The following is a 21930-nucleotide window of genomic DNA, read 5'->3' as shown; positions in this document are numbered from 1 at the left end:
TTAGATGGTGTTCTCAGATGTAGCATATGATGTAATTTTACTGAAAAGTTGTATGTCAGAGGCTTGGGAAGGCTTATTTTCAGCAAGTCTCTATGAAGTATAACTACTTCTTTAATGAAATGGTAATGATTCAATATTGGACATCCTCCAAAATTCTCATTTCTGTTTTACATATACTACCTTTTCATTTTTTTCAGTGTTTCATTTGGTGTAGTTTTTTGTTGATGGAAGCTCTGTAACACTTCACTGAAGCAGTGGGTACCAGAATGAGAAGCTCCCTATTGGGAAAACTGTAACAAGAAATGTGGAGGACCTGGTGCCTTTATGTATTTTCTAGGTGCTGTTATTATTCCATTTATGCGTTTATAGAGCAGCTAAGAGTTCTTTTAGCCCTCCTCTGTTCAGTGAAAATGGCAGCCTAGCATTTGTGCTTCCAGCACAGATCTAGCCTGTTCTGTGTTCTTACACCCAATGTGGAGATGTGGAGATTTTTTTTTGCAATGGTATATCAATTTTTTAGCCCTTGGTAACACCTAAGAAGTTGGTTATCCTCAGTGATGAAGAACTAGGCTTTATTTCCTTTCTGAATTTGTCTGACTGCTGTGTAGGATCCTATGTTTTGTGTAATAAATTTGAGTATTTCTCGTGTGAGTATCCTGGCATGTAACCATCCATGAACATACCTAGCTATGCTGCAACATTGTCATGCAGCATGCTGCAGATTTATTTTTAGTTATTTATTTTTTAAAAAAAGTCAACTGGAAATACTGTCAAGTTAAGTTTTACTTTTTTAATGATCTCATAACCCTTGTCTGATAGATGAAAGAAGATAACTTAGGGAACAAAATGTACCATGTATTTAATTCTGTGAATATTAGCAGTTTGGGTACAGTGTAGGTAGTGAAGGGGGTAATGCCTGTGCTGCATGTGGATGAGTAAAAGTGCTAATTATTTGGTGTATGGCTATGGCTAATGATTAAGTGTGAGATGCTGGCTGGGAAAGAGTATAGTCATTTTAGCTTTCCTTTTAATTGATGCACATTGGTAGCATCATTCCTTTGCTAAAACTTAATAGCTGAAAAGAAAACAATTCATTAGGATCATCTTGTTGATGTGGTGTCTTTTGCAACAGAAATGTATAACACTATGGGTTTCTTTTCATAAATGCCATCAGCAATACTTTGTAGCTAAGTCAAACGGAGCAAGACAGTGGAAGAGGAGGGAGGTCAGTGGAAGTAGCACAGTACTTGCTTTTTGGAACTTCAGTCGCTGGACATCTCTGCATAATGTATATGAAAGCTTGATTTTGAGACCACTTACATGTATTTAATAATTTTCTTTTTTTTTTTTTTACTAGAGTATTACAATAACACAATATTTCACAGAGTAGTACCTGGCTTTATAGTGCAGGGAGGTGATCCCACTGGTACTGGGTCAGGTGGAGAGTCAATCTATGGAGCACCCTTCAAGGTACATGTCTGTATATCTTATGCATTAGTTTTCGGTCATTCTCTATCGGTTGTTCTTTCTACTGTGTTAGGTTGTTAGGAAAAAAAACCCCATATATTAGTAAATGCAGCATTTTACATGTACAGTAATTGCTTTCACATGTTGCTTCAGTATTCCTGAATATGCCTTTTTGAATTGAGAGTTTTTAAATCTAGCTGTTCTGATATTACAGTAAATGCATAATCTTACTTGCATGAACTTCACAAGGAAAAATAGGGGAGGGGAAGAGTGAAGAGTAGGTATTGATACGTGGCAAACTCGGATACAATGTGCTTAAACAATGTACACTTCTGTATCTCATTCACCAAAGGTTTCTGAATGTTGTGTATGTGTTCATTGGTATGATTGATATCAGCATGCCTTATCTCTAACCAGGAGACTCAAGTCCTGAGTAAAATTACACAGCACACTAGCTGTGTTCTGTTCTGCCTGATAGTTTTAGTTCATGTGGGGCAGGCACATTTAACTGGTTACTGAAGCTGCATAGCCTGTCTCTGGGCCTTCCATCTCCCTGCTGCTAGGGTAGACTCAAACATATACCATGTACGTGAAGTTTGTTGGAAAGGTTGGGTGCTAAAGCAGAGAATAAACAAATATTGCCAATGCTGTAGTAGCATTGCTGCTTAAAATTAGTGGTATCTTAATATTGCAGTGTTTAGAATTGTGGTGATACTGCCATGGTATTAATATATCACTCATCACTTTCATCTTGCTTTGAAAGTAGTCCTGTTCTGGACTTGCGGTCTTATGGTCCAGAAAATGTTCTTCCTATGGAGTTTTGCAGTGCTGTACTATTATAACTTGTTACTGAACTTCCAGTTATTTTACATGAATTATAAATTCTCAGCTAAATACACTGGTTAAGAAGAATGATAGTTTTACAAGAAATGTATGAAATGCCGTTACTTATAGAAATGCTTTGGATTTTATTCATATTGCAGGGATAAAAAATTGCAACAAAAATAAGTGATTATTAGGCAATAATTGGAAAAAGAAAGTTAACAAGACAGAACTTAGAGTTTTTATTAAATCATGTGTCTTTCTGTTATTGACGTACTAGTTTCTAATTTTTTTCTTTTGGTGCTTGTTGGTTGTGTGTTTATGGTTTCTTTTGAGAGGAGATTGTTTGCATTATTATGCGCAGTGAGATGAGAAAACTGACTAAAAATCTTTTCTGCTGAAACTAGAAGCTTTTAAATATAATTGTGGCATTAAGTTTCAAAATACTTTGTTTCTATTACTGTCTGAATTTAAAAGAAAATTAACAGCATATTTTCTGCATGTGCGTATTGATATAAATAAGCCATAGGTAAAGAAGTGGAAGAAATAGTTACATACTTAAATCATGTTCTTGTAACTTCTGTCTTTGCCAGGATGAGTTCCACTCACGATTGCGATTTAATCGAAGAGGACTTGTTGCTATGGCAAATGCTGGTCCCCATGATAATGGGAGTCAATTTTTCTTTACATTGGGTCGTGCTGATGAACTTAATAGCAAGCACACAATCTTTGGAAAGGTCTGCTACACGAACTAGAGTCCCAGTCCAAGTTTGACAGAAACTACTATAAAATTCTCTGTTCAAAGGCTGTTTCAATGTTCTTTGCTGCTATGTACATTTGAAATTTATTTCACTGATTTCTGAGTAATCTCCGTTCTGTTTTCTACCTATTGTTTGCATGATTATCTATTTTGCTGTTGTTGTTCTTCTAAATTAGATTTTTGTGCTTCCTTTGAATAATATTACCAATATTACGGCTTTTGTTTTATTAATCAATTCATCTAATACTAGTGCCATTTTAGAAAATTCTGTTCGGAAAATCTAATTACCCGAGAAGAATCAGGAAAACGAAAAACATAGGATGAGTTTACCTTCTCATGATTTACTGAAAAGAAGATAAACCAACTATTTTTTTTTTATTTCAGTGTCTTTTTATTTTCCTGTTTCACAACTTTGTAAAAATTTTACACCTTCCCGTGCATATGCTCTCAAACATGCAGGTTTAGGTACCTGTATTCCTTCAAATTTTGCTGTTAAATTTAAAAACCCACCTTGTACCTGCTGTCTTACATGCTTACAGTATTTTCTATATAATTTGTATTTTCAAAATTCTTTGCAAAGTAATTGTCTTGCATTTTGCAGAACAATTAACAAAAAATACAAGCAAGGACTTTGAAACCTTCTTTATAAATTTGACAGGTTACAGGGGATACAATATATAACATGTTGCGCTTGGCTGAAGTAGAAGTTGACAAGGAAGAGAGACCGCTCAGTCCACACAAAATAAGAAGTAGTGAGGTGGGTATGTTCAAGTTTGAAATTACAGAAGTATTTTGGTTTTGTATGAAAACTTGCCATGTCTTTTTAAATTTCATTTTAAAATATTGAATCATTTAATTATAACAAAATACTTAATAAAAGTGTGTCTAAAATACTACTGTTTTATAGGTTTTGTTTAATCCTTTTGATGACATTGTTCCAAGACCAAATAGAAAGCTGAAGAAGGACAAACCAGAAGAAGAAACTAGAAAGTCCAAAGTAAAAGGCACAAAGTAAATATATGTAGCATAAGTGGTGGTTAATTTTCTTTCATCTTTAATTTGCAGCTTTGTAATTTTCAATTTTTGCTTTGGAAAGGCAAGGCTTTACCAAAATGCAGAGAGGAATGTTCTCTCACTTGTCAGACAGGGAAGTAGGTTTTGCCTAGATCATAGAAATCTAGTTACTCTGATTGAAGTCCTTACTGTGCATGGGCGGAGCTGTAACTGTTTTATGATGATAGTTTGTTGCAAAGGAGAAGTAAAAGGTAGTTTAAGCCTTTCCACATAGGCAAGAATGTGCAATCATTCTCTTGTGACTGAAATGACACTGAAGTTAATACCTAATAATAACTGGGTTGAGGTGTTTCAACTTACTATCAGCTACCAATTCTCTCCTGCTAAAATAATTAGCAAAAGACAGGTATGTACAAAAAATATTTTTAATATATTATATAATTATTTATTTTATATATACATATAATTATTTATATATATATGAGAAACAAAAATAAATAAATAAATAAGTTTTGACACGGGAAATCTCAGTTTCCGTGAATGAAATTTGGTAGCCATAAACATGCAATGAAAATTAATAGGAAATGTGAAGTGTGTATGCTGTCAGTTCTGCTAGATAGAAATATGACATGACTGACTAGTTCCAGCATAGTGGAGTAATAAATCTTGGAAGGGGGGGAATCATTATTTCTTTTAATTACATCCTGTGAATGTTGTGCTATTGATGTCTTTCTGAATAGACATATCTTGAAATTTTTGTGTTTGGTAGTTGAATGCTGCTCTGTTGGGGGAAAAAAACCCCTGAAAAAATGCAACTGATCTATTTTCAGAGCTGTCAGCATTTGAGAGTGTAAAAGTTAGTCAAGGCAGAATTTCTGAAATTCCTTATCATTTTCTAAGTGATGCTTAGCTATCCTGATTGGCTTGTTTCAGAAAGAGAATAGAACACTCTTCTCTAAATATTCATGGTTTATTGCAAAACAAGTTGTTTGAAATTGGTACATTTAGCAGGACAGAAAGTTTTTTGAAGAATTGCATACAATATGAAAGTAATATGTTTAAAGTCTTTTGAATGTTAATAAGAAAGTGTTTAAAGTTTTACTAGAACATGTGTTTTCTTACTTAAAGAAATTTTAACCTGCTTTCCTTTGGGGAGGAAGCTGAAGAAGAAGAGGAGGAAGTCAGTAGAGTTAGTCAGGTACTTAACAAATCATCCCCATTTTTCTTTTCAACTTATTTACCTTTTTTGCATGTTTGTGAAAACTAATGTTCTTAATCTTGTTCTTGGGTCTGAGTTTTGAATAATAAAGCTAGAAAGTACTTCAGTTTTTATGATTCTGCTATTTTAAAGTTGAAAAAACAGAGGTTTTTAACTTCTCTAACTTTGTCAGTGCCTTCAGTACTTGGTGATCTTTTTATATTTCCATAAACATAGTTTCATACTTCATAGTGTAGATCTATGTCTGCTGTTTAAAACTCATGGAGGTGATAGGTACTTTATTCTTCTTTACTTCCATAATAAGAGCGTGATTTGATGGTAAAATACTTCAGGTTTGAAGTAAATCAATTTGTTCATTGAACATTGCATGTTCAGTTCATTCTTAGATTCATTTTCTAATGTATATCCATTCTGTGTGCAAAATTAAGTGGGTTATTGTGGGGAAAATAGTGCATTAGCATAGTTTAAATATTGCATTATTGTGAATTGTCCACATTCACAGAACTAGGGTTGCATAGACAGTCTTCGATCTAACATTTCCTTACCTTAATTTGCCACTTAAAATAAGGTTAGTTTAAAAATTTTTTTAATAAGTTGTCCTTCTCATTTTTGCTGCTGACCAAATTATTTCTATAGAACCCTAGGCTTTCTGACTTACTTGTACAGTTTGGGTACCTACCTGCTTCAGTTAGTGATCGGACTACATGGTATCAAGTCCTATACCACATAAGTGAAAAAATGGTCCTCAGGATTTAGGTCAAATATGAAAGACAACACTGAAAAATGATAGACTATCTGACAGTGAGATGGTATCAGTCAGGATGATAGTAGAGGTTTATCATAATAGTAGTTTTGTTTTTCTTTCTTATTTCAACTTCCTAGTTGGACTATGTTTGTTTACCTTAACATGCTCGTCTGTAGTTCTGTTCCCGGTATACATCTGGTTTTTAATATTGCATTTAGCTCTGTTGCTTTGTTCTTCCATTTCACACCACATACTTGCTTGTCAGCTTGAAATGATCTAAGTAGAACACCTCTTTCATGAAAAGCCCAGTTGCAGTGTTGTCATGCTGTCTTCAACTCAGTCTTGAAATCTCATCCTCGTATTTGTCCTGACTAAATTCTGGACTAGCTGTGGCTGGTAAAATTTCCAAATAAACCCTTCATGAAGAATTTCTATTCATGCTCTACAAGAGAATGATTTCCCCCCCCCCCCCCCCCAAACCTCATTGCTTGTTTCTAGTAGGTATAGATCAGTATCTGTGTAGTTTTGTACATAATCTGTATGTTCACATACTGTAACTTAAGATTCAGTACTCTTCAGTAAGAAATATTGAAGGTCAAAGTTATTAATGGGTTTCTTTGACGTCTACAAATTCAGAGTCCTGAACTTTTTTTTGGGTTGCTGGATGCAGTAAGTCTTGATTGTTTCAATGTAAGAAGGGTGTACTTTTAAGGACTGAGATTGGGAGGGAAGTCTGCAAATAACTGAGGAATCCTGTAACAGATCTGGGAAAAGGGAGCATTTTCTATGAACTTTTAGTGCAGTGAGGCTGAGGCTAAAATTACCTAAAGAGTAAATGAAAACAGCATGTATTGGGATGAAATTTTTACAGTATTGAATGGTTTCATGTTTATATGCGAAAACTAAGATTTCTTGTCTTAGTCACATCATATTAGCCAAGTGAGCATGGAATTTGAGAATGCCTCCCTAAGTCTTTTCTTGGTCTTCCCCATTAGGATCAGTTTTTCACTCTGGACTTGTTCTGCCTGCACTACACTTAGTCTAAGTAAGCAAATACATTTTGGCTTTGCTGCAATGCATTGCCATACTGTTGTCCCTGAGATTAGGGAATTTTGTGTCCAGGAGTGGCAAGAGTGGAATGGTTGCATGAGGGAGGGCAAGTGAGGAGGCAGGAGGGATTCCTGCACAGGCAGCATGCTCCCCAACAGGGGCACAATCCCACAGGGTCTGGATACAGCAGGCAGAGTTGGTTGCTGGTAACAGGGTGCATCAACAATCCTGAACACAGCAAGCAATTACCAAGACCACACTCTGCATCCAGAGAGTCCAGTCAGGAGCAGCCGGAGACAGGATAGGAAATGGGGCTGGAGACAAGTCAAGGTCTAACAGGCCTATGCAGAAGATAAGGGTTAGACACAAGTACACCTCTGACGTAGCTCAGGCATTGAGTGGCTTCTCAGGCCTGAGCTGAAATGTGCTCATGGGCAGAGGAGCTCCATGTAAAACTCCTCAAGGTCTTTAAGGTTATTAGTGCACTCAGGGGCGTGGCAGTGGGGCCACCACTGGTTGTTGATTATTGTTTAAACTAAAGCTTTCAGTGTCCAAACTGCTCATTTAATTGTACTTGTTTGGAGCAGTTTACAAAGGTGGTAAGTACTTGTCTTATGTTTCATCTAGCTCCTGAACACACACAAATTACTCCTTCAAGGAAGCAATTTTTCATGTTGCTGAATGTGTTCATCTCTTTTTCTCTACATAATAAAAAATTGAAAGTTGTGTTTAAGTGAATAAGATTTTATTTTCCACACAACTGCTGTCTTCCTGAAAGAATGTAAAATGCAGAAGCATGGAGACAGGTCACAATATAGGTTATTTCTGTAACAGATTTTAGGTCTGATTCCAGTCTGAAATGTAAGGTGTACTTTTTGGATTAGCATGGTGAATGCTTTCTTACTCTAGTCTTTCTGCCTGAAGATCTTGCGTGTTGTTAGATTTGATTTGCTTGCTTCAGTAGGAGATTCTTGTATGATGTATTGCAGGCTGATGTATTGTACGTTGTTGATTGTTTTTTTTTATTTTTTTTTTTCCCACCTAGGAGTCTAGTGTTTTATCAGTTGCTGAGTACTGCTTTGCAGATGGTAGTTCTTTGAGTTTGTCATATGCCATTATTGGAAAGTCAGGTTCTTACCTCCTCCTTCACTCATGTATATATGTGCTAGGCTGTATCTTTATGATGTGTAATGATTGTGATGATTGCAAAGATATTTTTTTAAATCCATGGGGTCAGTTTGATGCTCCTTTATCTGGAACACTTTCTCTGTTCTGCTATTAAAAGTGTTTATGTTTACTGGTTAGGCTAAAGCTAACAAGAAACAACTTACCTTTTTCTTACCGTTACCATTTTTCACCATCTGTTTTCTCAAACTGAAATTTACAAATTTACAATACCTTTTTTCTTTTCTTTTTTTTTTTTTTTAACAGAGCATGAAGGGAAAAAGTAAAAGTAGTCATGATCTGCTGAAGGATGATCCACATCTAAGCTCAGTTCCTGCTGTCAAAAGGTTAATATGTGATTTCCAATTTCCAGAACCGGTTTACTTTCCAGATATTAGGCTTGATTAGCATCCTTTATGCTCATTGTTACTCCTTAAGAAATTAAGAATGGCAGTGCTGGATTGGACCAGATGTTCCTCTGTCCCAATGTCACCAATATTGGCTGTCAGTGGATGCCCAACAAAGAATAGAAGCAAGGCAAGCATGATGTTTACCTGAGTAGTCTCCCACCCTCCATCTACTTTCAGCTCAGGCGACTGATCAAGAGTTTGATGTGGTTCATCTATTTAGTTATCCTTAATAACCATCAAAATACCTATTCAGTCTCTTATAACATTGTTTACATGCACATGCTCCTGTCTGCTGCACAAAGAAGTATCTCTCCTTTTTGTTCTGATCCTGGCTGCTACTGGAATCATTTGGTAAATTCTAACAGTTATGCTGGAAGAGACAGTGAGCAGTTAGTCCCTTTATACCTCCCTTTATCACAATCCTTTCCTAGGCCATCTTTTCTAGCCTAAACTTTTAAAGCCTGCTCAACTTCTCTTCACAGAGAAGTTGTTCTGTTCCTGTGGTTATTCTTGTTGCTCTTGCCAAGCCAGGTGCTGTTCTAAAACATCTTTTCTTTTCTAAACCTAAACAGCTTATTAAAAATTAGGTGAATCATACATCTGTATGTTTGCATAAAGATTGTCTGTGTTTTCTTCTCTGTCTCTTTTTAATACTTATTAACTTCTGATTTGCTTGGAAGGGACTCTTAAAAGGCATCTAGTCCAACCCCCCTGCAGTGAGCAGGGACATCTTCAACTAGAACAGGTCTTCAACTAGAACTCAGAGCCCTATCCAAACTGACCTTGAATGTTTCCAGGGATGGGGCATCTGCCATCTCTCTGGGCAACCTTTTAAACAGTATTTTAAGTCTCTGGGACTTCAAAGTAGTTAAGATTATTTTTCTTCTTTTAGTGAAGAAGCAAGTGAAGAAAAGGATTTGAGTGAGGTAAGTAATTTTTATTTACACATAAGTCTTTGTTTCTTACCATGTGTGAATGTGAATTAAATTTTCTTAGGGGAACAAATGCTACTTTAGAGGTTTTTGAAAACTAACTCAAGTCAGATTTCCAGCAAAAGGCTGGAGGCCTTTCAGAGCTCTAAGGTTTGGCCATTGTGATCATTTGCAGCATATACCACCTACTGTATTTTATAAAAGCTGCTTACCAGATATTTCAGTCAGCAGATTAGGTATATGGGAGGTTATGTACCACAGAGTGACAAACCATTAATAAAAGCCCTGAAATTGCTTCTTACAAAAAAAAAAAGTTGAAGTTAAGTTTGTTACGAATAATGAAATAACTCCAATATCTTGAGAGGAAATCTCTTCTGTGAGTGAAAGTCCTATTAGATTTCTTCAAGGAAACAAAACCTCAGTGAATATTTATCACTTAAGTTGTATTGATAAAGATTCTCACCTCTGAAAGACAGGAAATCTGAATAACCAAGCAGTAACATTCAACCAAACATGGAGGGTGTTCTGATTACAGGGAGACTGTCGTACATGGTACAGATTAAGATTGCTAGCTGAAGTGTGTCATTTCTGCCTCCAGCTGCATGTCGTGCAGATGCCCTTTTGAGATGCAGTTGTATAGGATGTTGGCAAAGATGTAACATTTGATTGGGAATGTAATCTCCCATTCCCCAGCCTGAATCCTGAGAATTGCTGTTTTCCATATCTATCCACCATGTACAGGCAATGTGCACACTGTGGAAGTGAAGGAAAGACACAGTTCTTGTGCCTGAAAAACCCAACTGTCTGCTGCCATGTTGTTTCCTGTTTTTTTTCCACAAAGTATAGTATGAGTTCAGGTTCTTGGACACTTTGTAATTCCTGCTGTGCAGCAGCATTTAAATGTTAGAAGGGTTCTGAGAATGGTATTTAGTTAATAATTCTTCAGATGGTCTAATAGTCCTTTAAGTGAACTGGATTCAGGGAATATAGAAAAGGAACATGTTAGATGTATTTATTTAAATTTTTATTTTTCAGCCTGATTAATCTGAATGCTGTTATAATGCTGTCATGAAGCAGGAAATGGGAAGGTTTTTGGTTTTTTTCGTCAGATGTTGTCCTTAAATTTCATTTCATTGAAAGATCTTAGGTATACTCTAGCATTTCAGGTAGTTATCTGAGCCTTCTAAAGTGGTACTAGTATTGTATCATCTTTCTTAGATTTATTTCAGTTAACACATCACAGGATCACCTCCGTATTTACACGGCTGCAACACATTGGTAGTTTTATAGCCATCCTGTGAGCAAATAATTCTTCCAGATCTCCATACCTCCCCCAAATAACAAGTCCCTAGCGTGTAAGAGAAACTCCTGTTATTATTCCCTAAGTGCCTGACCTTACTGTTCATGCTATTAAATATCATCCTGTTTCTCTTACTGCAGTCCTCAAGGTGATGCATTTCATGCTTTGAGAGTTGGATCCTTTGTATTAACAGTACTTCATTGCTATTTGTTAAACCTCTTTTTGTGCCTAGGTCATTAATTAAAACATTATTTGAAATATGTTCACAAGACTGAAAATTTTCTTCTCTCCAGTGATTTTCCTCCATTTACCCTTTCTGCATAAGTTATTTTCCTCTCCCTGTTTTTCAGCGAGTTACTGAACAGTGAGTTTCATTAGTTCTATGGATAGATAAATCTTGATATCTACCCCCGATTAAAAAATCTTCTCAAAGGACTAAATCATACTACATATAGTAGCCACTAGTCATTCTGACACAAAATCTGTCATTACGTTTATATTTCCAGAGCAAAGAGAAGAACAGGGCAACTCTACCCAGCTAACAGCAGCAGCAAAAACTAGTACTAGGCAGTTTTGCATTTCTGTGTCACTAGGAGAACACCATCTTCCAACTGAACAGCGTCTTACCTCCTGAGTTTCCATGTAGCCCATTCTGGGTGGAAATGTGCTAAATTTATTAGCTGGTAATGAGACTTCAGAAAAATGCAAGCCTAAAAGATACAAGATCAGATGGAGTTAAATGAGACAGAAGAGGGACTGAAGGAGGACTCTGGGCAGGAGAAAAGAGTACAGTTGCAGGAGGGACAGGGTTGAGGAGAAAGGTTTTATCCTATTTTGTTAGTGTTTTTCTGGAAAAGAACTGGTGAAATCCTGTGCAGAGTGAGGGGAATAGAAGGCTCAGGAAGTAGGGAATTCAGCTGAGTTGGACAAGTTGCACCATTTTGTCTTTCCCATTTTAAAATAACCATTCATGTAACCCCCTTCCTCTTACTCAGATTTCTGAAATTTTTAATTAGCTTACTACTCAGCAGTTGTAATTTGTCTAGAGTTGTCCATTTTTATTCCAGGAATTCCCTTTCCAACTCCTTGTGTTTCAGTGAAATGCTCTAACCTAAGCCTTAGCCAAATCTCCACCAGGTGTCTGTCTTTATGCTTAGTTGTTAAACACCTGGAACACAATCCTGTCTTCTTCCTTTTCTGGATTCTGTCCCCTGCCATTGAGGTCTGATGTCATCCCATCTGCCTGATAATTTACAAATCCCTCAGAAAGTTTCTTTATCTTCTCTGTCACACAGTAACTTTCTTGGAAATTATGGGAAATGCTGATTGTGTTCTACTTTTTTTTCCTCTATTTAAAAAGAATGGACGAAGCCCCCGAAACAACCTTTTAGTTATTTCACTGACAAAATATTCAGCTGTTTTACTGTGCTGATGTTCACAGATTTCATTTTTTAGTCCTGGTCAGTCTTCTCTTGTCTAAGTCTAAAATCTAAGCATGGTAGTCAGAAGATTCGTAACAGTGTCTCAGATACAACATCTGAAATCCAGCTCTTGATTTTTCTGTTCTATTCACAAAATTGTGCCTCTTGCTACTTTAATTTTTCTCCCCTCTCCATGTTTATGGACAAGGTCTTCATACTACTCTTCCTCCTGTCAGTGACACCCAGGACATGCACATTGTCTTCAGTGTTCTTCTGCAAGTACTGACATGCTGACAGTCTCCTGGATGCACTGCAGTCCTCTGGAATGCCAGTTCTAAGTCTGTCCTTTCCCTCTGTGTGGTTAAAATTGCAATCATGAAGCATCTTAGGCTTTTTCTTTAGCTAATCAGCATAACTCCAAAATAAACATTAAAAGATGTGCCTAGTCTTTTTGAGCTGGGAACCTTGCATTGAGATTCATCCAGGCTTCCTTATTCAAGGAAGGAAGTAGTCAGACTTGGATCCCTTGGTCTGGTCAGTCTGCTTCTTCATTACTGAAAGTAGTGATTTACTTATCTCTCAAAAAGTCTTAGAACCAAGTTGGTTTATTCCCTTTTGCCTTTGCTAGGCCTGGAAGCATAATACCTCAGTAACAAGTCAGGATGATTGATTCGGCAGATCTTCACAGCCGCTTTTGATCAATGTGGTTGGTATTTGTAAATTCCCTCGCAGTGCCTGATGGGCAAGTCTTTTCCATCCCATCATCACTGTAGGGTAGCCCTGTAACAGGAAGTTCTTAGTAAGTTTTGTTTCAGTGGAAAGTAAAGGAAATGTTTAATGTATTGCCTTGATGAAATTTTCAATTCGTGAGCAATGACCGGACTAATACCACATCGATATGAGGTCTTCTGCAGACCTGTAAGGGTTTACAGTCCAGAACAGACTGTTTTAGTTTTTTCCTACGCAAATTACATCTTTTTTGTATGGCTCAAACTATTTAATTACCATATTTCTATTTTTCCCCCCCTCTGAAGCAAATGAGGTATTTGAGAAGTTTGCTTAAAATGAAGTATTTTCTTTTTTTTTTTTTGTAAGGTACTGTCTTTGAAAGAAAAACTTTCCATATTCAATGTTCTGTAATAAAAAAAGAATGTTACCATTTTAAATCAATACAGGAGGAAGAAGACCATGATGAAGATGCTGATAGTGTAGAAGGCGAAGCTGCTAGCGATGAGAGATTCCAAATGAAAGAACGCATTGCCAAGAAGTTGAAAATTGATACAAGTGAAAATGCTAAACAGCAACTTCAAGAGGAAGAAACTAAGTCAGAAAAGAAAACAACTAGTCGCAGGTATTGTGCCTTCCACCCCCCCACCCCCCCCCTTCGGCTTGTTTACAGTTAGATTTTCTGCTCAGTTCCAGTTTTGCGTTAACTACATTGATAGATTAGTATTGCATGCAAATTATTCCCCCCAGCTCACCTCCAACTGTGGAAAACAAAATTGCCTTTTGCTTTCTCATTTCTTAGTTTCGTTAGGCACTTTGAGCCAAACAGTTAAGTCACATTTTGTTAACACTGAGCACTTACTGATACCTTAGGGGAGTTTTGTTTTTCCCTGGGAGTTATAAATAGGAGTCTTTATATGTGTTTGTCAAGCTTTACTTTTTCTTTCTATTTTGTAGAGTTGTTGGTTTGTTGTAGGGTTGTAAGGTTGAGTTTTGTGTCGTCTTTATCTCATAACACGTGGTGGTCAGCCAGTGTTGAGACTTACAGGAAGTAAAGGCTTCCTTGTCCAGCATTGAGATTTACAGAAAGCAAAGGCTTCCTCATCATCCATTAAAGTCTGGTTTAACACAGTAGTCATTCTTGAAGTGTACCAGTTTTCCAATGCTGCAATTCGTACCTCAGTTTTTAAATCTCATCTAGAGCTGTTCTTAGAGTTGGAGTATGTCTGTGTTTATTAGTGTAGCACTGTATTCAAATTACTGAATTACATATTCAACTCTTTACAGACATAAAAGCCTGGGTTCTAGTCATCCATTGGGATGGATAATGTGGATCACCAAATCTGGTTACTAGTCCTAAAATTGAGATTGATGCATAATTCCAGTGGTAAATTACTTGAATTATTATCTTGGGTCAATTGAAATGGCTATATGTTGGTATGTGGGATGAGTACACAAGGTAGTTTTCTGTCTCAAATCTTGCAGAAACGTGCTGAAGCAGTTTCCTGACTGCAGAACGAAGTAATTGTTGGTTTTCAGTACTCTGCCTTCAGTGATTGAATAATCCTGTACCTTAGTAACATTTGTGATAGTACCCATAATATTGCCTAATACAGAATAAGTACAAGTTTCTCAGAGTCAGTGAACTGTTTTTGAGCATGGAGATTGGACAAATACAGCTATCAAACACCAATCTGTATCAGATAGTGGAGGCAAGGATTCCAACATTTAAAAGTTCTCCAAGAAAACTCTTTCTGAAAACATACCTTCAATTACATGGCAACCAAATAACATCTTTGGGACAGCAAAAGGCATTGCACTCTGTACATACTTAGCTGCCTGCCTACCTGTCCACCAATCTGTTTAACTGTCTGTTGGGTTTTACAGGGATGGCTCCTGGAAACAACTTTGCCTAAGGTATAATAAAAAGTTTGTAATGTGAAAGGAATATGTATGTTTTAAACCTACAGCATATCCTTAGGAGTGAGATACTCTGTGCCCAAACTTGCGTGACATTTTATGACATTTTCAGACATTTATGTAGGCATTCTGTAAGTTGCTGGTTCTGCATGCGGGTCAGTGTGCTGTGGTTGTATTTACTTCACTTTTTCAGGGCAGTAACAGTAGTACTATAGCCAAATGGGTTATCTTAACTCAGAAGAGGGTTTTATTGGATGCTGTTTTAGCATTTGTGAGCCGTAGCCTTGGGAGATATTGCCTAATACCACAAGTAACATCACTTTCTAGACTTAATGTTTTTGAAATAATTGTCTGGCATCTTCTGGCATGAAAATCTAAGATATGGTATTGTTTATTATAAATAAGGTGTTATTAACTTTGAGATCTTATGAGATAAATTAAGATAAACATTAGCAAGTTTCATTTTCTGGAATAGTGACTTTTTTATAAGCGTATGGGAGGTGATTGGTAGTATTCTCATGGGACTTCACCACCCACTGTAGTCCAAGTGGATAGAGATGTGGGTCATGCAAATATCAAACAAAAGGTTGGATCCGCCGTACATAGCTTGAAGGGTAATTCTACTAACTTATTGGAGGGCCAAGAAACATGCTATCTATCAGAATTCTTCATCTCATCAGATATTTAAATGTGCTAACAGAATAATTGAACATCTAAAAATATTTTTTCAGAGTACCGTCTTTTAATGTGCATGACGACTTCTACAAATCTGTGTTCATTTGTATCGGTCCTGTTTCTTTTAATACAAATCCATTTGTGAAGTGAGAACTCTCCATATCTGTTGCAGAGAAACAATATGGAAACAATAGCCACCTTCTCAATTTATGGTACTGAGATCCAATACCACTTCTAAAGGCAGTTGTACTTGGGGTACACAAATGGTAAAGTTCATTTTAGTCATTTCATTATGCATTTGAACCTTTTGTGTAGGTTTTAAAAAAATAGAGACACTTTCCAATTTTGTATGAGATGGGAAACCTGGGGAAAAATAATTTCCCACTCATTCTGGCAAGTTGTTAGAGGAATTCCACACGTCTGTTGTTTTTAATTAGAAAGCTTAAACCTAAACTTCAAAGTATAGAACAGCTGTTTACATGAAGAAATGTATACAGATAAAAGAAGTGTTTGCCAGCATGGCAAGAGTGATCAAATTTATCAGCATTACATCGAGTTTGTAAAATGGCAGTGGCTTGTGATGATCATCAATGCTTCAGAGTAAACAGTCTTCTAGGTTGGCAGTTAAAGGTATTGTTTTAAAATTTGTTTTCATCCTGTAGGTGGGGCTCGGGTGCTACACATGTCTGGTTAGCAGCTTTTTTCCACGACTGCTTATTTGCAAGACATGCAGTGTGCGAGTACAGCTGGCTGCACAGTTTTTCATTGTACAGCCAACAGTTTCAGTTGCATCCGTATAATACATGTGCTATTAAATAGCAATATGAAATAGGTTTCTAGAATAGCTAAACTACTGATGAAGAAAAGCTGACTTTTTGAGTGGTTAGTATCACTTGAATTTTGTATTTCCTGTTGTATATTTTTTTTCCTAATAATCCTATGAATTGCAGTTGAACTATGTAATCACATTTCTTTTGGCTTGTAAGCAATCATTGACTATCATAAGGAGATGACTAGTAACAGCAGTAGTTAGTATCAATGATTGTTGTAATTAATATTATCTATATTGCCACTCCTTTGCATTCCTAGTTTTTTTAGTATGCACCTTGCATGTCATAGGTAAAATAAACAATCTTGTGAAGCTTTAGACACCTTGTGTGATATATAAGAAATTACTCATTTTTTGGAGAAATCTTAACACTTTTTAAGGTGTGATTCCTCTGATTTCTTTTTCTCCATTTGTTAGAAAACAGATTGAAATAACTAGTTTGCTTGCGTATGTCTGCACTTGGTCAAGTGACTTGCATCCCCACTATCATTTTGTCATCTAGGTGCAATAGTAATAAAATCAGTTAATAATGCTAAGCAGACATGCTCAAGTTCATACTAAGTCCACTTCAGACCATGCAGTAAAAAATTGCATATAGGTAAGACACCATAATACTTTCTTAGCATCTGAATAAACTTTGACACACTGAGTACGCAAGATTGCTTTCCTGAAGTGCTGTCATAGTACTGTGTAGAACAGCCAAAGGTAAATTTTATATGTAATCTCATGGAAGCCTTTTAAAAGACCTTTAAATCAAGATTCCTTATCGTAAATCTGCAATTGTTACAAAAGATGAATTGGGTATTTTTTGTTCATAAGTTAATAATACATGGTAGAATATTTTGTTCTAAATGTATTTATTGTGCACTTGTTACCTTGTGCTTATAATGCAGTCATTATAATGAAAAGAAAAATAATTCTAGAGACTCACAAGTCTGCTGTCTATAATCTTCATTGCAAGGTGGCTGATGTCATTGCAAGACTGCTGTCTGTAATCTTTGAAACACTGTGGAAATCCTCTGACTGGAGGATGTTGCAGATCTTATGCCTGTTTTCAGAAAAGGCAGTCATCATAGGGATTATCTATTTAGCCTTACTTTTGGTCCTTGAGCAAATAATTGGGTAGGTTCTTTTGGAAGCTGTTTCTGGGCACGTGAAGGAGAAAAGGTGATTAGAAATAGTCAGCATGGATTTAGGAAAGGCAAGAGGAGGGGAAGAGCAGTGGTTATCATCTGGTTTGAGCATGAGGCTAGAGTAGACAAGTTTCTGAGGTTCCTTCCAACCGGAAGGCTTCTGTAATCTCTTTTTTTAAAAAATTTTTTAAAAGCATCTTCCCCCGCCCACCACCTTAGACTCCACTGAGGTCTGGAATTACAAGCCAAAACAAGTCCAGCAGCATTTTAGCTGTTTTTTTAAATTGTTTTTATCACAGACATACATTTATTTACTTATTTTATTTAATGCTTCTACTTATTTAAATGTAATCCAATATCTCATCTTGTGTTCAGGAAGCTACCTTTATACTTTTTTCTGACTGTAAGTAGTGGCAATGTGATGCAAATACCATGTACTTAGAGCTACTTATTCACTTTGGAATTCAAAATTACCCATTTCTGTATAGAACTGAGATACTCTTTCTTCACAATAATTTACTATTTCCAATTTATTAACAATATTTTTAACCCTGCTAGCATCTTCTTAAACCAGATAATAACTGTTGCTATCAGGCCTTGTCCAACATTACAGTTTGTCTCCTTGCTTTTCAGTTTACCACCAAGAAGTATAAATTGTGCGTTAATAAGACTGGCTTTTGAATTCTTGAATACAAACTCTCTTTGCAACTGACTTCAAGCTTCGCTATACCTGAACAACTGTTGCTGCTTTCACATAGCAAATTTAGGTATTCTGTTAATAGTGTTTTAAGCCAAATGAGAGCATTGGATACACAGTTCATCTCATGTCATAATTTACTGCCAGTTACCCCAGTATGGAGCTCACTCTTTGGCTACAACTGAACAGGAAAGGCATTGAAATCCAACATGTAGATATCAAGAGAGTGTAGTTTAGTCCTGTTGTGATTTAGCCCCAGCTGGTAATTAAGTACCATGTAACCACTCAATTATTCTCCCCTCACCCGGAGCAATAGAAAGGAGAATCGGAAAGGAATGTAAAACATGACGGTTGAGATAAGAACAATTTAATAATTGAGATAAAATAAAACAAAAAAGCCCAATAATAAAGTTACAATGAAAGGAAGGGAGAAGGGGGAGAAATGAAATCCAAAGGGAAGGGAGAAAAAAAAGCAAGTGACGTACAATACCACTGCTTACCACCTGCTGACCAAACCCCAAGCAGTCCCCAAGGAACGATCAGCAGGCCCCAGCCAACCCCCCTCCCAGTTTATATACTGAGCATAATGTCTCATCATGATGTCTCATGGTATGGAATATCCCTTTGGCTAGTTCAGGTCAACTGTTCTAGCTATGTCCCCTCCCAAATTCTTATGTCCCTCCAGCCTTCTTGCTGGCAAGGCCTGAGAAACTATAAAGTCCTTGATTTAGTAAACATCACCCAGCAACACCTAAGAACATCAGTGTGTTATCAACATTGTTCTCACACCAAAATGGCCCTGCACCAGCTACTAAAGAAGATAATTATCCCAGCCAAAACTAGGACAAATCCACATGTAGTCAGTGAGTGTAATCTGTTCCAGTATTTAGATACCTTACCCCTAACAGCACCTCATCCAGTTTTACATTATAATTTGTCTGGCTTTAACTTGGAACAAATTTTTTGCTGTGCCTTTTTCTGAAGTTCACTGCAGTATGTTTTATTTCCTGTTGCTGCTTAAATTCTAATTGAGTCCTTTCTGTCTTTTCGATAAACTGTATTTATTGAGTTCTTTCTGTCTTTTACAGTAAGACATTTTTTCCAGCCATTCAGTCACTTTATGGCTTTTTTTTGTTGCTTCTATAATTTTTCAACATTGGTTCAAGAGCTTTGACCAGTAACTTACTATTAGTTTCACTAGTGCTATATACAGATAGCAACAACTTTTTTTCTTACTTCCAGCTCCCTGTTTATTCATACAGTGCCCACATCAGTCCTTTTTACCAGTATTGCACTGAGATTGCTTATGTTGCTAGGGCTTTCTGGATTATTTTCAGTCATCACTCTTCAAGAACTAGTTTAACATCTTGTACAGTTTTTCTGTTTTACTTCCTAGATTTTGGCAAGTTGTCTTCATCTTCTGTTCTGCTTAGCAAGGCTAGGTTGCCCAGTATCCTGATAGGAGAATTTGCTACTGTGACAGTTTTTGTGATTCACTAGTAGCAGACTTAGCACTGAGTTCCCTGGAGTGAATAGATCTGTTTCCAGTCAGTGGTTAATGTCTCATTGGCAACTATTTTAAGCAATACCTCTATAACCTAATTCTTAGTTAATGAAGACGTTCTTCTGGCCTGTTTGGTTTTGCTGGTTTATTTTTTAAGGACTTTCTTACTGGAAAGTACTGGGAAGCAAGTTTTCCTGATTTCATACAATAAGAGACATTATTTGGGTTGACTCTAAAATTAGCCAAGTTAGCAACTGGTCAGGAACTCATGTTGAATTCTGCTAAGAAACTCTCTGAGAGCGTTGTGTAAGAATCAATAATGCTACTCTGAAACCTCATTGGTTTTGACTACTCTGCTTTTTCTGTGGGAAGGTGTAATTGTATTACTGTATTCGAGCCTGAAGTACTTTTTTTGTGTGTGTAATCCACTGCTTTTTTTGTAAAAAAAGACATTGCTAGTAAAATTGATGTAAAATTAATTTAACTGTTGAGCACATGTAAATTGATTAGTTTTCATTTTTGGATATGTGATTAAACTAATAGCTTTAGCTGCAGCTTGTTATAGTACAGACAAACCTATTGCCCTTTTGTCATGATCTCTTAACTCTGGATCCCAATGTCTTTGTGGAAGTCCATAAAGTGCCAGGTATTAGATTAATGGGAAACATCTGTTAAGTGTTAAAAGAATAAAACAAGAAAAAAACGCCAAAACTGTCAAGTTGAACCAAACAGATGAAAATCTGCCACTAGATATATTGTACTACTACAGAAGATTGTTGCATGAGATTGGCTTGAAATCTGTAGTCTCTCTTCTTGTCTCTTTTCATATTGGGGTACCTTCAGATCTTTGTTACAATGCTACCTACATTTTGAATTTAATTTTTGTAGAATTTTTAAATTCTTAGGTGTTTAGAAGTATTAAGAGTAATGCTTCTATTTCATCTGACAGTGGAAGCTTAATTGTAAATATTTGTATTTTGTTCAGAATCACTCATTCTATACTCCAAAAAAGACATGTTCACTGTGTAGTTATCATGCTTCATTTGTATGTGTATCCTTTTAAAACTAGGATCAACCTTTAGTTATAAACCAGCAGATGAACTTATGTTGTTTCATTTTAAGTTCATTAAAGTGGGCAGTTTGTGCTTCAGCCTAAAATAAGCATTGAAAGCTATTTTAAACAATTTAATAGATAAAATTGTTCTATTCCATTTTATGGAATAGAACAACTACTGAGTGGTGATGTTAAATTTAACTTTTTTTCTGTCTGCACTGTGCTAGATACAGGAGTGTGTTCAAAGTACATTGTCTTGATTTGAAAACAAAGTAAAGATGATTACATAACACATGACAAAGGTATCTGTGTAATATAATTCTCTAAAACGTTGGCTACAGAGTTACAGCACTTTTCATTTGACTTCGTTGTGCTGTGTATAGCGTGTATTTTGGATAGGGTGGTAACTAGAGATCTGTAATCTTTAATCCAGGAGTGGGGGAGGAAGTATTCTATGACCAAAAAAATCCCATCTTTCTCAATACTTCTAACTGGTTCTTCAGTGCTTCCTTGTATTAACTCTGTGCTGTGCTTTGCAAAACTATGCTAAACATAAAATTTGTACTGCATAGTCTCTAGCATTCGTCACCCTGCCCTCTGATTTTTAGGTATAGTGTAATCAGCATAATGTTTTGGAGCTTTTGCAGGGTACTTAGCTAGAGTTTACAGTCAGCATCCCCAGAGGTTCGTCTGTTAGACTACTATATGTTGTGTATTAAAATACAGTTTAATATATAAAATATTTTAATATATAGTATTAGAGTCAAAGCTAGATACTGGGAGGCCACCTATAGATTCTTGACCTTGTAGCTCTTGTGGCTTGCAAGAGACTGAGAAGCGTAATGGGATAATCCTACACACTGAAATTTTTGCAATTAGATGTCAAAGGACTTACCTGTTTTCTTCTGTGATCTCAACTCCTTTTATGCAGTTTTGTCCCATAGTATGCTGACAAAAAGGTCTGAAGTTGTCTGGAAAACATAGCTTATGAACTTCGCAAGTGAGTTACTGTGCTCTTCAGAACTGCCGCACAGCTCTTCTCAAATAGGATGCAGAACCTATTTCATAATCCATAAAATCCTAACCAA

General features: G+C 36.4%; 1 protein-coding gene across 1 annotated transcript in view; it reads left to right on the top strand.

Annotated features, from left to right (window-relative positions):
- Nucleotides 1-21930, top strand: part of CWC27 (CWC27 spliceosome associated cyclophilin) — a 123220-nt gene that overhangs the window by 1481 nt on the left and 99809 nt on the right. Inside the window, exons 3-10 of the mRNA XM_056323957.1 lie at nt 1358-1470; nt 2883-3026; nt 3708-3806; nt 3957-4060; nt 5192-5261; nt 8509-8588; nt 9544-9577; nt 13480-13655. Coding sequence (XP_056179932.1) covers nt 1358-1470; nt 2883-3026; nt 3708-3806; nt 3957-4060; nt 5192-5261; nt 8509-8588; nt 9544-9577; nt 13480-13655 — 820 coding nt within the window. The remainder of the gene's footprint in view (nt 1-1357; nt 1471-2882; nt 3027-3707; nt 3807-3956; nt 4061-5191; nt 5262-8508; nt 8589-9543; nt 9578-13479; nt 13656-21930) is intronic.

The sequence above is a fragment of the Falco biarmicus genome, chromosome Z, assembly GCF_023638135.1.
Source record: "Falco biarmicus isolate bFalBia1 chromosome Z, bFalBia1.pri, whole genome shotgun sequence".
Lineage (NCBI taxonomy): Eukaryota > Metazoa > Chordata > Aves > Falconiformes > Falconidae > Falco > Falco biarmicus.
Note: the sequence above shows the minus strand (reverse complement) of the source record. Positions and strands in the feature narration are given on the sequence as shown.